Here is a 17,777-nt window from a genome sequence, read left to right on the forward strand (position 1 = left end):
GGGGGGGGTCGAAGGAAAGGTCTTTGGGGGAGTTGACGCCATAAATCCACGCATCAGGGTCACGTCGGTTCCATCTGTGTGGACGTGAATCTCAACTGCTCACTCTATTTCCGTCTCTTTCATCTTCACCCAGTCAAATCCTCTAAGGCACAAGACATGGAAACAAACGGAGCTTCTTAAATTATGTAAAACAGCAGATTATGCATGAGACACATATTTGCATTACCTCATTTGTAGTTTGAATTGGACTAAACAGCCTGGTTGCCCCCCCGAGCTGTTTACATTTCCTCTCTCATGTTACTCGGTTGTCTTCGTTTTGATCACTTTTGCGCCGTTTTTAGCCCAAAATCGACATCTGGTTCATGCCCTGTTTATGGTTTTTCTTCCCTTGAGGGAACATTATTAAGTAGTAATGTAAGGGTTGGTCTTCACTGACCAGGGACTACCAACTGACCACATCAAGATCTGGTCAGTATCTATCATTTGGACTTGGTCCACCAGCAGTCGAACTTCTAATGGCCCCGGGGGCCAAAATCTTTCCCACCAAGTCATTTTATATGGCCTGCGGGATGTTTGGCTCAAAATCAAAGTAACTGAATGTTTGTGTTGATGGTGAACTTTAAAGATGTCAGTTTTTAAGATAAGATAAGGGACAGAGATTATGCTCGTCAACAATATGAGTAAAACTAAAGTTTGTTCGGTGAAGAACAACATTTACGTAGATTGAGCCTTAAAGTACGAAAAGACAATGTCAAAACAAGATTTGTACTTTTTGTTTGGTAAATATACATTTCGTTTGGCCCCCAACTAAGACTGCTAAAAGATTTCGGTCCCATTTGTGATTGATTGTGACCATTCTGTCTTAGACAATTGAAGCTTTTAATATATATTCAGAAAGGTAGTTATTAGTAGAGTTGTTGAGGATATTTATCGCAATATTTTGTTCACTATAGTGTATCAATGTTCAACAGCAATGAATCGATTTATTTTTTGCTTTTAAATTATATTTACATTTTTCACCAAAGTTATTAACCACAAGAGGGCAGCAATCATGTCCTTTGCCTCTGAAGGAGCAATTAAATCCTGTGAGATGACTGAGGATGAGAGGATACAGTGGACTCCATCAGCTTTTAAAGCCGATGTTTGGACATATTTTAGTTTTATAAAAAACACAAATAAAAACAGTTACGACTTCGTCAAGAGTCATGTGGTCTGTAAATTCTGCAACACCAGAGTCAAGTACAATAATACAAATATGACCACGTTTAAACTGACACTATTTATCATAATATGTATTGTATTGCCAAATTCATGCCAATACAAGTAGTATCTAAGTAGGGTTTTAAGACACGTTTATATTTCAGATTGTTTTAGGCTACTACATTATCAATTTGATGGACACATATTTATAAATACACAACACAACATATTTGATATTGAGAAATCGTCCTCAACCGCCAGGGATGGGGCGAGGTACTTGTTTATGAGGCATTTGATACGAAAAAATATATTTAATTTCTCTAGTATTGATTATTACTTTCTTTTATTCAACACAGTGTTTGAATTTTGAAGTCAACATCCTTGTTTTGGTCAACTTTACTAAATCAATCCGTAACATAAGCTTGATATGGTTCCATCTTCTTTTAGAGAAACTAGTCCAAGGCTTAAGTAAGATGTATTTTGATGCTTATTTTTATTGACAGTCGTGCCATTTTATTTTTGCTATTTGTATCTACAGGCCATTGAAAATAAAGTCTACACTAAAGTGGTAAGTGGTGTAAAAATAAGGGTTTGTAACACTCTGGTATAGAGTATATTCCTTTTTTTAAATGTACACTATTGGGATATGGAGCCCCGACCTGGAAGAGTCACCACTTGACTCAAACACTTCAGCTGTACATCATTTGTATTGTATTATTTAAAGTCCTAAGCATTTCGAGTCACCTGTTCTCCCTCCTCTCTCATCGTCTGATCATCTACACTGGTGTTCTGCGCGGCTCCAGCGTCGCCGGTCAAATACTCTCAGCTCAACACCAAGAAATGAAACAGCTTGAGCAGACCCCGGAGAGCGCGGTGATGAATGCTGTGAATTAGCTAATGTCAGCGATAATTAAAATGTGAAAGGAAAATAACCCTTATCTCCCCTGTACTTTCGCTTTGTTTCCTGCAATCACCAGATTAAGGACTTCAGTGATGGTTTCTTTACTTTTAGGTTATTGCTCAAGTATAGTTGAAAATATGGTTGGATTCAAAGTACATCGATTGTACTCCCACTTTTGTTGATTCTTACAGAAGATAAATATTTTCTTATGATGTTTATCACCTTTCCTGTTGTGGTCACAGCAGTCTGCTAACTGCTAACTGCTAACATAACTGCTAACTGCTTACATAACATTTCCATCGGCATTTTTGGAAGCTTTATGCATTTGTGGACAAGATAAAATGACATGGCAGGAAAAATTTGACGCATTTGGTTCGACATGCAACCAAAAAGATTGAGAAGTTACGAAGCTTTGCCTTCTAAAACTTTTAACTTTTAATGGGTAAATGGAAGGACTACGACGGGTAATTTCTCAAAGCACGGCCTGAAAATATTCGACTCCTTCCCGAGGCAGGAACCGGCGACGGTCAATCTCTCACGTCTGGAGATGTAATGCACACGTAATTACTAAAACAAAACTGCAGTCTGGGAGAGAAAAATCCGCCAGATTTTCTTTTTCATTCGACACAAATGCAATGTCACTCTCCCGATTGATCATTGGAGGCTAGAATAACAATAACAATCCTAAACAAAGTAAAAGGACGTTCGTTAAAGTATTAATATTTGCAAACAACCTTACAAAAACAAAAACAAAATCACATTTGTACAAATATCTAGGACCTCAGAACACAAAGTAAAAAACAGTCCCTAAAAGTGCTGACAGTTGCAGTGCATTATGGGTATGACAGGCGGGTGTACTAGGCCAGTATTATAAGACATCGTATCATTATGATCAGTTTCAAAGCACAAGCTACGAATAACAAAACTGGACGTTTGTGACAAATGGATGGATGGATGGATGGATGGATGGATGGATGGATGGATGGATGGATGGATGGATGGATGGATGGATGGATGGATGGATGGATGGATGGATGGATGGATGGATGGATGATGGATTGATGGATGAGAGTAGAGTAGAGTTGGATGGATGAATGGATGATACAGTAGATGAATATTGATGAATGGATAGATAGAGTAGATGGATGTATGGATGGATATAGATAGATACAGTATATACATGAATGGATTGATTAGCGAAGATGGATATGGATGGATGGATAGATACATACAGTGGATGGATGGATGGATGGATGGATGGATGGATGGATGGATGGATGGATGGATACATATGATGGATGGATGGATGGATGGATGGATGGATGGATGGATGGATGGGAGTAGAGTAGAGTAGAGTAGAGTAGATTTGGATGGATGGATGGATGATACAGTAGATGAAAATTAATGGATGGATAGATAGAGTAGATGGATGGATGGATGGATGGATATGGATAGATATAGTAGATGGACATGGATGGATGGATGGATGATACAGTAGATTAAAATGAATGGATGGATGATACAGTAGATGAAAATGGATGGATGGATAGATAGAGTAGATGGATGGATGGATGGATATACTCGATGGACATGGATGGATAGATAGAGAAGATGGATATGGATGGATGGATAGATAGATAGAGAAGATGGATATGGATGGATAGATGGAGGGACGGACGGATGGATGGATGGATGAGAGTAGAGTACAGTTGGATAGATGGATGGATGATACAGTAGATGAATAGTGATGGATGGATAGATAGAGTAGATGGATGGATGGATGGATGGATGGATGGATAGATAGATAAATTAGATGGACATGGATGGATGGATAGATACATACAGTGAATGGATGGATGGATGATGGATGGATATGGATAGATATAGTAGATGGACATGGATGGATGGATGGATGGATGGATGGATGGATGGATACAGTGGATGGATGGATGGATGGATGGATGGATGGATGGATGGATGGATGGATGGATGGATGGATGGATACAGTGGATCGATGGATAATTAACAGATAAGATAATTCCGGGACTTAACCTAAATATAGATTTTTGATTTGCACACTTAGGTTTAGTTTCCAGAGTCTTGGTACAAATGGTCCAGTTTCCTGGTGACAGCTGCTGATTGTAACCTTTTGCTTATCATCTTCCTCGTCTCGTATCTATTAGGTAGCAAAACCTATTACCTCGCATTATCATCCGTCCACATCAGCATTGCTAATGAACCGACGCACATTACCCTCCCAGAGAGGCGGCCGTCTAAAGGGGGGCGGGGGGGGTAAAAAAGTGGAGACGCGAAATGTGTTCAAAAATACAATCGACTCCCCAAAAAACCGAGGTGTTAAACTACACGGTCGAGAACTTGTTGTTGTTGTCGGAGCTCACAATAGTTCGGCACTTGTGTGCACGAGCGTGGATCGATGGCCGTCAGGTGCAGGCGATGAGATTCAAGTGCGACAGCCTCCCATTGTGAGACCCTCTTGAGCCGCTGACACTTCAGGTCAGATGACGAGAGAGACGCTGCATATGCATGACACCCATGATGCTACCTCACAACACAGTGTTCCAACCATCAGAAGATCATAGCAAATCATTTTAGAAACATATTATACGCCTCATGGGTTTTAAGTACCAAATAAATTATAGATATTTATGACAAATTTGAGGCAAAATTCTGCCTGTTAAGTCTTCATATGGGGGCCCATGGAGGCTGATCTTATTTTCCGTTTCAACTCCTGTTTTTACACTTTTTACTCTCATGTCTTCATGTTTGATGCCGTTTTTTAATCACACGGTTGGAATCGGACCAACGCCTCTGATGTCGCGCCAAGACCGGCATCTCGTTGAAAAAGTATTTGTCGGTGAGTGTTGTAGTTGTTGCCCAGAATAAAAGATCGCAGTGATACGATCAAGTGAACGTCGACTGTCAAAATAAAGTGTGTAACCTTTGCTTTTCATATCGAAAGTAGCACTTTAATGGGTTACCGTCTTTTAAGCCAAATTATTCCAACTAATTAGACGTCTCGGATTTTAGTTCCACTTGATTTCCTTCTTGACCCCAAAGGTTAACCAATTCATCCAAATAGTACACAGGTGTCATGGTGTACTATCTATAGTTTTCTGACTGTAAGTCCTTACATTTTTGCATGAATTGACAGTGCGCGTTACGAATACTTGTTTCACTTAGTGACCTTGAACAGTTTATGTTTTTGGTATTACTCCGCGAGGTGTTATAGTATTACATCACCAGTTGCGTTTTATTACTGCATGAGGCGGCATGGTATTACTCCACAAGGCCATGTGGTGGTACTCTGCGAGGCACCAATGTATTACTTCGCAAGGCGCAGTAGTATTACGATGTATTATTACTGTCCAAGGTTCCTCTGTATTACTTTGTGAAGGGCTAGAATATTATACTGCAAGGTGTTGTAGTATTATCACTTAAGGCGCCATGGTATTGCTCCGCAAGGAGTCTTTGTATAACTCTGTGGGGCGCTGTAGTATTACTCCCCAAGGTACCTCGGTATTACTTTGTGAGGGGCTAGAGTATTATACCGCAAGGCACCGTAGTATTATTCCAAAAGGCGCCATGGCATTACTCCCCAAGGTGCCTTGGTATTACTCTGCGGGGCGCTGTAGTATTACTGTCCAAGGTTCCTCTGTATTAATCTGCAAGGCACTGTGGTATTACTCAACTGTTTTACTATTTTGTTAGGCGGCATGGTATTACTCCACCAGTCAACGTAATGTTACCCCAAAAGGCTCTGTAGTATCAATCTGCAAGGAACCAAGGTATTACTCCACAAAGCGACCAGGAATTACTCCGAAAAGCTATGTAGTTATACTCCATGAGGCAGCGTGGTATTTCTTTGTGAGGCTTTGTATAATTACTCCTTCAGGCGGTGTGGTATTACTCTGGATACTAGGGGGGTTAATAATCCGATGCACTATATGCATAAAAATATACATTTAATGATATTGCACCTTATTGTGTCATCAATCCCGGAAGTCTCCACCTTCAAGGGACTCGTTGTATAAACAAAGCTGGCGTGATTACAGCTGGCTGGAGGAGGAGTGAAGCCATTATTATGCCATAATAGACTCCGCCCTCATAACCTCTCGTTCGCCCAGATTCCAGACGGGGAAGAAGTTTATAGTAAGTAATAAATTGAAAACAAGGTCATGATGAGAGATTTACTGCATCTCGGAGAGGAAGATTTTAACATTTGAAACATGTGAGTGAGTCAGGAGAGTAAAAATAAAAAAGGAGGTACGAGTTTGACTCATGTGTACACAGATATAAGAACTCACACCTGGGGATGAAAAAGTGATTCAACTCAAAACACAAGAATACAAACGTGTATTTCTATTTCCTTGTATCATTTTCAGGAAAGAAAACATGGAGGCTGTCGGTCCCATGTGTGTGTTTGTGTGTGTGTGTGTGTGTGTGTGTGTGTGGGGGTGTGTGTGTGTGTGTGTGTGTGTGTGTTTCCAATGTTGCTGTCGAAGCTTCTCCCGGCAAAGACAGAGGCGAGTGATCAATAGCCCAGAGAAAGTGGCCGCTCGCCTTGATCCTAATTAGTGCTGGATTAGAGTAGATTAACCGGCACCTGAGCCCCCGGTCCAGCCTCTCGGCAACAACAACAAGGCTCTCGCCATCAGGGCCACGAACTGCAGTTTAGCTCGGCGAGGGCGAGACACAAACAGATGAAAACGATGCATCTCTCTCAGTCCTTGATGCTCTTCGAAGAACCAAGGGAGGGTGGTCCTGGGTTGGGTTGGGGGGGGGGGGGCGGCTGCGGGATTAACCGTGTGTGGAGTTGTCAGAACGGTCAACCCTGTTAAACGGTTCATGGATCGGTTAAGAAGGACTTGAGTGGATCGACCACGACGAAAGACCTGCTCGAACGAGAGATGACAGCGGCTAAAAATAGAAGAAAAAAAAAAACAGCCTCATCAGCTTAAGCCTTGGGTTTGTTTCAGAGACTTTTCAGGCTAAAATTAGACTTTTATTTTGGAAGCGGCGGTTATTAAAAGGTCAGCGGCTCAACAGGCAGTGAGAGCCAACGAAAGGAAAACAACATGAAAGTATCATATATTTTCAGGAAGAGGGAGATTATTTTTAAGCTAGCAGCGTGAAGCTAACTCTGACACAAACCAACAAACAAAAGATCATTGAAATACTTAAATCAGAAACAATAAATCTAGCGAGCATCCATGCTGTTATTCATTTGATATTTCCATCCTAAATATCCAATTTTTCTAATTTGTTTTCTTGTGAGCCAGGGTTTGACTTTCAGTCTTACTGAAAATTTGACTTAAATTATGTTTTTTAACAAGTATCACATTTTATTTCTTCACCTTTTGGTAAAAATTGTTGTTCTTATGGTTACTCAGGGGTGTGTATTAGCAAGAACCTGGTGGTAAAGTACGTATACACCATACAGGGGCAACAATACGATGTATTGCGATTACTAATATATGTGTAGTATAGTCGAGTACTTCACTCTGGTGATGCAGAATTTACCGACCAAGTGACTCTTGACGAAGTCGTAACTGCTTTCATTTGTTTTTTAAACCAAAATATGTACAAACATCAGCTTTAAAAGCTGCTGGAGTCACTGTATCCTCTCGTCCTCAGTCATCTTTTGGGGTTTCATTGTTACTGTAGCTGCATAGGACATAATGACTGCGCAAGGTTTGTTTTACGACACAAAAATGAACCAACATCCTGACCATTTGCATGTATAATGTAAATGTAAATTAAATGACTTAATAAATGTATTTAAATATAAACCATAAAACGAAAATAAAATAGGATTTGAAAGTGTAAAAAAAAAAAAAAAAATTAAATGATCGTTGAATTGATATTTTCTCACACTTTTTGTGTTTTTGTCCATAGTTCAGTTTAATATCCTTGGAATTGAGTAACAAAACAACATTTTGGCTACATTTTTTATTTAATTGTTTATTTGTTTTATTGTTCCTTTTTAAAATATGTCTTTCCTTCATCTTCTTTGTTATTTTTCCATCAGTTCTTTCAATTCAAGTTCCCCTCACAGCAGTCGCAGTATATATTGACTGAATACTGACCTTGAAACATGTGTTTTTAGATCTTATCTCATGTAATATTAACATTATTTAGTGTCGGAGAATGTTGTGATCCACGGAAGCAACACTGACGTGTAGTCGTGCTCGTCACCGTGGTTGACCTGGTTTGCACTGACACGTCCGCCAGTTTGCATTCGGGAAGAAAATTGTAATATAACACACACACACACACACACACACACACACACACACACACCTATACACACACGCATACACACATGATTCCTCTAGATATCTTATCTTATTTCATCTATTGTGTATTACCTTCACTTCCGTCACACACAAAAAGCTGCAGCAACATTTTTTTGCAACTACAACGAAACATAATTTTATATTATTTATTATATATTATTATAATATACATTTATTATAAGTTTCATGTATAGAAATGTTTATATTAATTTTGTTACAGCATTACAAATCCAACATTACATTTAATGAAAAATATTTTTGCCACCAACTACAGTACTTCTGTAGTGTGTGCTTGTGTACTTATGTTGCTATAATTATCATGATTTTATTTATACTGTCTATACTTTATTGTTTTCATTTTATAATGATTCTATTATAATTACTTGTATCTTGTTTATTCTAATGTGCATTATGTTAATTATGTTTATGCTATTTGTATTTTATTATCATTATCTGTTTAGTATTATTTTCTTATTTGTATCATCATCATTTAATGAGTACATTTTCATTATATTATCATTGTTTATATTATTGTTTTTATTCTTATTTTTGTGATTCTTTATTTGTATTTTTTTATTCAATCGTTATTTATTTGAATTAAATGTTTTGTTGATCTTACCATTATCATTGTTAATTTAAAAAAATGTATTCTCATTTTTGTAATGTAATTGTTTATGATTAGTATTTTTTTTCCATCATTCTTTATTTTAATTAAACAAAATTATTGTTCTTATATTTATGTATTGTTGTTTTATTTACTTGTTTTTTTATTGAATTATTGTTTATTTCAAAGTTTTTATTTTTATTTTTGTATGATTTGTTTTTTGTCATTATTAATCCATCATTATTTATTAAAATGTATTTTCTTATTTTTACCATTTTGTGAGGACTTTAAGTAAATGTTCATTCTATTATCATTATTTATATTATTGTTTTTATTCTTATTTTTGTATTGTTGTTTTTTAATGATTATTTTTAATGATTTCATGTTTGTTTTTTTCAATTATTTTATTTAATGTTTTATAATTATTTGAATGTATATTTTATCCCATAATTATTTATTATAATAATTGTTTTTATTGTTCTTATATTTTTGTATTGTGGTTTTATTAACCAATTTTGGGGTATTTTTTTTTATTATTATTTTTATTCTATTATCATTGTTTATTTTAACATTTGTATTCTTATTTTGTATAATTGTTTTGTCATTTTATTCCATCATAAATTATTTTAATTCAACCTAATATTGTTTTTATATTATTTTACTGTGGTTTTTGTTATTATTTTTATTTGATCATCGTTATCTTTTTTATGATTGTTTTTGTTCTTTATCAAGGTTTTTGTTTCGATTTTCAACACCTGTAGTTCATCTTTATTCTATTAGTTGTTGTTTAATCATTTTTGTTATACCTTAACTATTTATTTATTTCAAACACTATTATTTATATTTATTACTGTTTTATTTTATTTTTAATGACACTATAATGTTTTGTATTATTGTTATCATGGTTGTTGTGATTATCTTTAAGATATTTGTTTCATTTTTATTCCATTATCATTGTTTATAGTTTTTATATTCATATATATATATATATATATATGTATATTCATATATTCATTTTTTAAATTGGCATTTTTATAAAATCTTGATTTATTTTAATTCAAGTAGTATTTTTAATCTAAAAATCATTGTGTACTTTACGTCTCAATGTAAAGTCTCTGCATGTTTCTCTGTCAACAGTGAGGGAAGACGAGCAGAATATCACGTCATAAAGACGCTTTTAATTCCATAATCACTACCATAAACAGGATCAAACGTCTCCTCCGAGCGACTGCATCTATTTCCCCGACACGAGCCTCGCGAGTGATGCTCGGCAGCACCTGTGGGAGACACCCGTCGGGATAAACGAGGGGCCACTTGGAGAATCTCCACTTCAAACCCTCTGCGTTTTCCAGTGGCTGTGATTGATGCTCGTTTCTTCTGCTGTAACTGCTCCTCTCGCCTCGGGGGGCCACAGCGAGACCCCACACTTACTCATGCATACCAAACACTGGCGTCCAAACACAGAAAAGTCTGCTTTGATCTGCAGCTACACGGCGCCATCTAGTGGACGTTCGGAAGGACAACAAAGGCAGGAGCGTTTTAACAATAAAACATATTTTTATTGTAACATCTGAAGAAAAAAAAAGCTATAAAATCTCTGTAACATGAGAAGTTTAAAGCGAGTGATTGGTCGAAAACAGAAGGCACTTGACATCCTCACCCCCCAAAGGATTATACAGCATATCGGATACGTAGCCATTAGCTAACAGTTAAAAGATCAAAAGTCCACAATCCCTTTAATCGCTACCTTGATAAACCATCCCATCATTCCAGTTACTTTATTCAAGTATAGTCGCTAAAAGCCGAAGTAGAAACTCTTATAAGGCAGTTATTTGGAATTAAATGTAACCTCAGATCCGTAGAAGAATATTCTGGATTATAAAGAGTTGCGTAGTTTTCACGGCGCGATCGCTGGAGGAAGAGTCGATCCACACGCACCCTGGAAGTGGAAGCTGGAAACACAAAGACACTGTTATTTTTGAACACTTTTACCCTGTAGAACTGGTATATTTATTATAAGTTGCCTCATAAATAGATTTTACTACTATTACTTTAATCTTTTTTCTAAATAAATACTATAGTAGTGTCAATAAAGTTTTGAAACTTTTATCGACTCACACGTTTTTATTAATGATTGTTAAAAGATACAACAAGAACTATTTTATTTATACACAAGTTATTTTTGTACTTATAAAAGGTTTTAAAATGTTGGCAAATTACAAAATAAAGTCGAAAATAATCAGAGCGATTAACAAGGTATTTTTAGAGGTCATAATGTTGCCTGTACTTACTTAATTACTTACTGTATTCTATTATAAATATCGGTTTATTATCGTTTTCTTATTTTTTATCTTCATTTTATGAGGACTTTAGTACATTTTCATTCTATAATCATTATTTATACTGTTATTTGTATTCTTATTTTTGTATTGTTATTTTTTTTGTATAATTATTGTAAAAATAAAGGATTTATTTTATGATTATTTGAATGCATTTTTAATTCCATCATTATGTATTATAATTAAATGTTTTTATTGTTCTTAATTTTGTATTGTCATTTATTCGTTTATTTTTTTGATTATTTTTATTTTAAAAAAACACAGCATTTCAACTGAGTTTTCTGTTACGTATCCATTATGTTAGCTATAATTTAGCACATTTGAGTTTTGCTGTCTGATTACTACTGGAAGGGCTTTGGTGTAATGGGATTAGGAAGCGGACACGCTAGTGGTTATAAAGCGCATTCATCTCTTAACACTAGTTTATTCATATGTTACCATATCAAAACACACTTCAGTTCGTGACTCACTTAAAGTACTCAGTTTTGGGGGTCGCTTGCGTGTTGAATTCCGCCACCGGGACGCCTCTGGAAGCAACTCGAGGTCCAAACATGGCTGCTGGGTAAACAATGGAGGAAGTTCCCACCTGGAAAAAAACACATTACATCAGTTATTAGCTATAAAATGTTGTTGGTGTAAAAAAGAAACAATTACCACGAGGCAAAGGTCACAAGTTTCCAACTCTTTCTCCACTTTTGTCAGAATGTGAGAATCCAAGGTTTCGCCGAAAAACACAACGTTGGGCCTCAAAAGACCGTGACAGTCGCTCTCTTTGCATCTGAGGGGGTAAGAGAGGAAAATACATGAAGCCATGTTTTTATCATTTTAATTCTTAACTTCATCTTCACATTTTTTCTTTCCATAGGTTTTGTTTGACATTTATTTTAACTTCCTAAATAACTTTCTTGTCATGTTTTCAAAACTATTTCTAGACATTATTAAGTATTTTCTTTTTAAGGTTCCTCTCTAGATCAAGATTTTTTTTTAGATGTTTTACAATCTTTAATCTTATTTCTCTTATGTCGTTGATTGACACATTTGCAGCAAAATAATACGCGTGTGAGAAATTATCAATAGAGATAGAACACTATATATTTATTTTTATCATAGTTTTGTATATCTTTATGTTTCAATAAAGTGCTTGTTAAAATAAAAAAAAAAAATTTTACAATAAACATGCAAATATTCACCACGTTTGTTCATTTTTTTGTTGCAATTAAACTTTATGCCACTAGATGGCAGCAGTTATTAAGTCATCCACAGATAAAGGAACAATGAAATCCCAGGTGAGGACTGAGGACGAGAGGATACCTGCGACTCCAGCAGCTTTTTAAAGCTGATGTTTGGACATATTTTAGTTTCAAATAAAATGAAAGCAGTTACGGGTTGTCAAGAGTCATGTGGTCTGTAAATTCTGCAACACCAGAGTCAAGTACTCGACAATACTACACATATGTATTTGTTACTACAATATCACAATATATGGTATCCTTGCTAATACACATCCCCTGTTCCTTTTATGCACTTGTATCTTGGAATTACGGCATAATCTACATTAGTATTTTAATTTTAGTGAAATCCAGCGAGATCCGAGGCCATGACTGAGGACCAGAGGATACAGTCGACTCCAGCCGCTTTTAAAGCTTTTAAAGCTGATATATTTTTGTTTTAAAATGAATGAAAGTAGTTACGACTTCATCAAGAGTCATGTGGTCTGTAAATTCTGCAACACCAGAGTCAAGTACTCGACAATACTACAAATATGTATTTGTTACTACAATATGACACTATATGGTATCCTTGCTAATACACACCCCCTGTTCCTTTTATGCACTTGTAGCTTGGAATTACGGCATAATCTACATTAGTATTTTTATCTTAAGGAAATACAGCGAGATCCGAGGCCATGACTGAGGACGAGAGGATACAGTCGACTCCAGCAGCTTTTAAAGCTGATGTGTGGACATATTTTAGTTTCAAAACAAATAAAGGAAGTTAAGACTTCGTCAAGAGTCATGTGGTCTGTAAATCCTGCAACACCAGAGTCAAGTACTCGACAATACTACAAATACATTCTTGTTCCTACAATATCACAATATATATTGTATTGTTGACCCTGTATCGTGATACGTATCGTCAGATTCTTGCCATTACACACTTAGATACTGTAGATACTAGTTCCCAGAAATAGTCATTTACTATCTTTTTTTAAGGAAGTTTTTATTCCTTTAACTATTACCATATTCAATTTGTACATCAGTTTCAGTGTCTTAGAGCAAACCTGGGCAGTTTATCCACTGGAATCTGGGCGTCGTCCACGTCCGGACCGGGCGAGCTGCACGTAAACAGGGTTCAACAGTGACGTTCGTCATCAGCCAAACAAACAGGTTGTGTAAATGTACAGCGACGCTCTTTACCCTTTGCCCTTCAGGGAGGCACATATGGGGCTCTTCTTGTTGACCGTCACGTGACCACAGCTGACACAGCGCGTCTCCGTCAGGCTGCCTGCAGACGACATCACCTCATATTGATCTGGTAACAAACGAGTCCACGCTTTTTTTTTTTCCTTTTTCCGTCCGCACCGTGAATCCTGAGGACGTGTTTGCACCCGGCCTGGTGCAGCAGGTCGTCGATGCACTGGGTGATCACCACCACCGAGCGCCCCTGCTTCTTCAGGCGGGCCTGGCACTCGGCGATCGCCAGGTGAACCGGGCTGGGCTTCTTGTCCAGCGCCGCCTCGCGCCTGTAGTGGTAGAACTCCCAGACTCGGGAGGGCGTGCGGGAGAAGGCCTCGGGGGTGGCCAGATCCTGAGGAAAGGAGTCATTGTGAGGAACCAGATGAAGCTAATAATTCAACTATTAAATGTGTTTTTTGTGTTAACCTGAGACTGCCATTTCCTCCATTTCTCGTTTTCGCCCCGGAAAGTGGGAACGCCGCTCTCGGCGCTCAGTCCGGCGCCGGTGATGATGGCGATGTGTTTGGCTTTGTCGAAGACTTTCCGGAACTCGGACATGTCTGAGGGGAAAAAAGAGGAGTCAGAGCGAGAAAACGTCTTGGATCGCATGCGTCGGACGTCAGGTACCGGAGCTCGGCGACGTGCCGTCGACCCGCGGCCCCGGAGCCACGTGACTGGAACACAAGCGAACGCCGACTTGGAAGACTCGCCGTCGGAGAAGCATCCTGACTGTTGACGGACAGGTTAAAAAGTCTGGTTAAACACTGTAGGGGGCGCCGTAGCATAGACGGTAGAGTGGTCGACCCCGTGGCTGTGAGAGGTTGTGAGTTCAATCCCGGCCTTAGACGAGATTCTGACGTCGTGTCCTTGAGCAAGACACCTCGACCCTGATCGCTCCTGACGGTTGAGCTGCGTCGCAGCCTACTCCCATCAGAGTGTGATTGGGCCATTTAGCATTTTACCGTTTAAAAAAACACCAATATTCACCAGCCCTCATTTTTAAGCTTATTATTATTATTATTATTTAACTTTAACTTAATAAAAGTTATTTGTATAAGGAGGAAGTTTTTACCTTTTTTCCGCATATTTTCGTACAATTATTTTTATATCTTGCTATATTGCAGCTTTGTTCAAAAATTCTGTATGTTTTAATGAAAGAGTTCTCAGAAATAATTTGTTTCCCAATTTTTAAAAAATTAACAAATGTTTGATTGAAACCATTGTGTAAATCTGGTCCGCAACCAAGTGGGCCAAAAGTGGCCTTTTTGAATCGATTATGCGGCCATCGAGAGGTCAAAGTATGATCGTCCAATAAGCTTCTGATACTTATTCACAATTTTTATTTTAGTAATTGATTTAACATATAAAAACACTAACACATGTTTTGTTAAAGAGTTAAGGGTTTTTCACTTTTTTTGTATTTTGTAAATTTGTGAGTATTTCCCTAAAAATATAAATTAAATATATTTTTTAACATATTTAATTGAATATATATATATATATTATTGTATCTTATTTAGCTTCTCTGTCACATGTCATGGCATTTTTTTCTCATTTTATTATTTTTATTTTCAACTTCTATTGGCTTGACGGTCCCTTACAACAGCCACAGTATATAACGTGGCCCCTGAGGAAAATTGAACTGCCGACCCCTGGTTTAAATCATTTGATTGCTGTGTTGTTTTATATGTTCTCATTAAAATGACAAGTTACTCGAAGCGTTTTTTAACGGTTGCCAAGCAACGACATTTTTGTTGCCAGTTTAACTGCAGTGTTTTTTTCTGTGCAATGACAATAAAAGAAAGTCTAAAGTCTAAAGTTTAAACAGTTTTTAAGTTGTGGTTTACAGAAAACACTTTATGAAAATAACACAAATTTAACAATATAAATTGCATTTTTAAAACACTAAATAAAATCACCTTTTTTAAAAATAAAATTAAAAACCTTTACCCCCAAAAAATCTTCAAATAACAATATCCAAAAAGTTATAAGTAGAGTTTAACTAGCCTTTATCATATTTAATCGCATATACTGCACATTTCAAATAAATTCTGTAACTTATCCTTTTTTTTCATGTTTTCTAAACTGTTATAGTTATGGTTTTCTAAAAAAAACATATTGTGAAACTAACACATTTATAATTATTACCATTTTATTTATGCAAACCTGAGTATGTTCAAGTATTTCCATCTGTTCCCATTTTACTTGTTTTCAACTAATTCCCTTATTTTAAATAATTTCCTTTCCTCTTTAACGTTAAAACGTGTAAAGTTATTTAAAATGTTGTTGTTTTTTAAAGCTGCAAAAAATGATGAAACCAATTGCAAAAAATAAAGTGATGAAGAAAAACAAAACTACCGTCTTTAGAACATAAAGGAAAGTAAATATAAAAGTGATATACGTCATAAAAGTGTAGAATGAAGAGAGTTAGGGAGCGTCATACAAAACAAACAAATGTGTTGAAACAGGTCTAACAGGCTACACAAAGATGAACGTTACGACCAGATCAACGTTGTTTTATTGTGTTTATAAAGAGTTGAATCACGTTGAGACTGACATTAATGCATCGACGTGTAAAAATGTTCACAAACATCACCTTGTTGACCTTGATTCTAACTTTAATCCAACTTTGCTAAACCCGGAAGTAGCTCGTACGTTCTTAAAGTTATACTTTTTGAGCGTATTTTCTTTAAAAAACAATCGTTTCGAGGGGATTCTACTGTGCGTGGACTCACCTCGATCAGCTGTGCAGCAGGCGTGCACTTGTGGGTCAGTCGCGGAGTTGTGTTGTTGTTTATGTGGAGCGCTGCAAACTTGTCAGCGGGTCGTAAATCTGTCGAAGGTGTCGTTAACCGCGCTCCAGCAGAAATAGTGCGGAGTCGAAAATGCGTCGTAGGTGTCGTGAATAAATGGCAGAACGGGGTGAGTGGTCAAAGGGCGACCTCTGCTGGTGTATGTTTGTAACTGAAACTTTTCATTAAAGTGCATCCTTTGGAACAGAGGTGGTCATTACATTTCCTCACGGGATAAAACAAATACACTTATGTAAGCTTTATTCTTTATCTGGTTGTTTATTATTTAATTGTATTTATTTATTTAATTTAAATATTCTAAAGAAATAATAAATAAAATGCAAAGAACGTGTTATTATCCCATAAAATAAGTTGTGTAGTATTACATTAAATATAAATTTGTCTTAAAAAATGTGATATAAAATCCCTTTACACTTTTTATACATAGCCAAAAACAAAACAACAAATTATGAGGAAAAAAGGCTTAAAAAATAAAGTGGTTGCATAACCTTCGGAAATATTTCTAAATGGTCAGTTTAATAGAATTATTTTGAAAAATGATATATATGTAGCTTATAACAACTAATTAACATTCTCAAATAGTTGGAAGAATGAATGCATTTCAATACATTCAACATTTCTTGTCTTGAAAAACCCTTTATCTCTTATTAGAATAGTTTTATTATTTGAATTTGATCGACAAAAAACGTTGTTATTTGCCTTATTTGAAGTATTATTTTAGCCAAAATGGCACCAAATCACTCTAAGTCAAGTTAGCCATTTAGATAAAATTGTACTTTAAAAGTAGCAAATACAAAAAATATAAATTTCCAAAAACTTGCCTACTTATGTCCTTGGCTCCAGAGTAATGTCATCTGCTGCTGGATTTCCACTCAAAGAAACAGTGTCTTTGTAACAGACAGAATGTATCAGCCTTACTGGGTGGTGTGTAAAACTGAAAAACGGGTATAAATCGGAATTTTATATATATATATATATATATATATTTACGTTTAAGCCATTTTTGGTAAACAAAAAAAATGTAAAAAGTTGACAAACTCTATATGACGATGACTTTAATGCATTATTTAAAGTTTTAATTTCTAACTTTAATCGCTTTTTTATGTATCATTTTAAATTCCAAGCTCAGTTAAGTTTCTTACTTCAC

General features: G+C 36.3%; 1 protein-coding gene across 1 annotated transcript; it reads right to left on the minus strand.

Moving 5' to 3' along the window:
* Positions 1-10,559: 10,559 nt before the first annotated feature.
* LOC148063839 (NAD-dependent protein deacylase sirtuin-5, mitochondrial-like) lies at positions 10,560-16,666 on the minus strand. The gene is made up of 9 exons (XM_087811301.1): positions 16,553-16,666; positions 14,445-14,546; positions 14,244-14,377; positions 13,944-14,169; positions 13,779-13,866; positions 13,643-13,696; positions 12,016-12,139; positions 11,832-11,947; positions 10,560-10,974 (listed from the first exon to the last, which is right to left on the minus strand). Exons 2-9 carry the CDS (start codon positions 14,539-14,541, stop codon positions 10,920-10,922), a joined length of 894 nt encoding a protein of 297 aa, XP_087667427.1. The 5' UTR covers positions 14,542-14,546; positions 16,553-16,666; the 3' UTR covers positions 10,560-10,919.
* Positions 16,667-17,777: the final 1,111 nt, after the last annotated feature.

Source organism: Callionymus lyra, chromosome 16, assembly GCF_982586985.1.
Source record: "Callionymus lyra chromosome 16, fCalLyr1.hap1.1, whole genome shotgun sequence".
In the NCBI taxonomy this organism is placed as follows: domain Eukaryota; kingdom Metazoa; phylum Chordata; class Actinopteri; order Syngnathiformes; family Callionymidae; genus Callionymus; species Callionymus lyra.

Coding starts and splice junctions, on each gene's coding strand:
- LOC148063839 (XM_087811301.1), bottom strand. CDS start 14,541: ATGCTTCTCCGACGGCGAGTCTTCCAAGTCGGCGTTCGCTTGTGTTCC. Junction 14,378..14,444: donor CGGCACGTCGCCGAGCTCCG/GTACCTGACGTC, acceptor TTTTCCCCTCAG/ACATGTCCGAGTTCCGGAAA. Junction 13,867..13,943: donor ACACGTCCTCAGGATTCACG/GTGCGGACGGAA, acceptor TGTCGTCTGCAG/GCAGCCTGACGGAGACGCGC.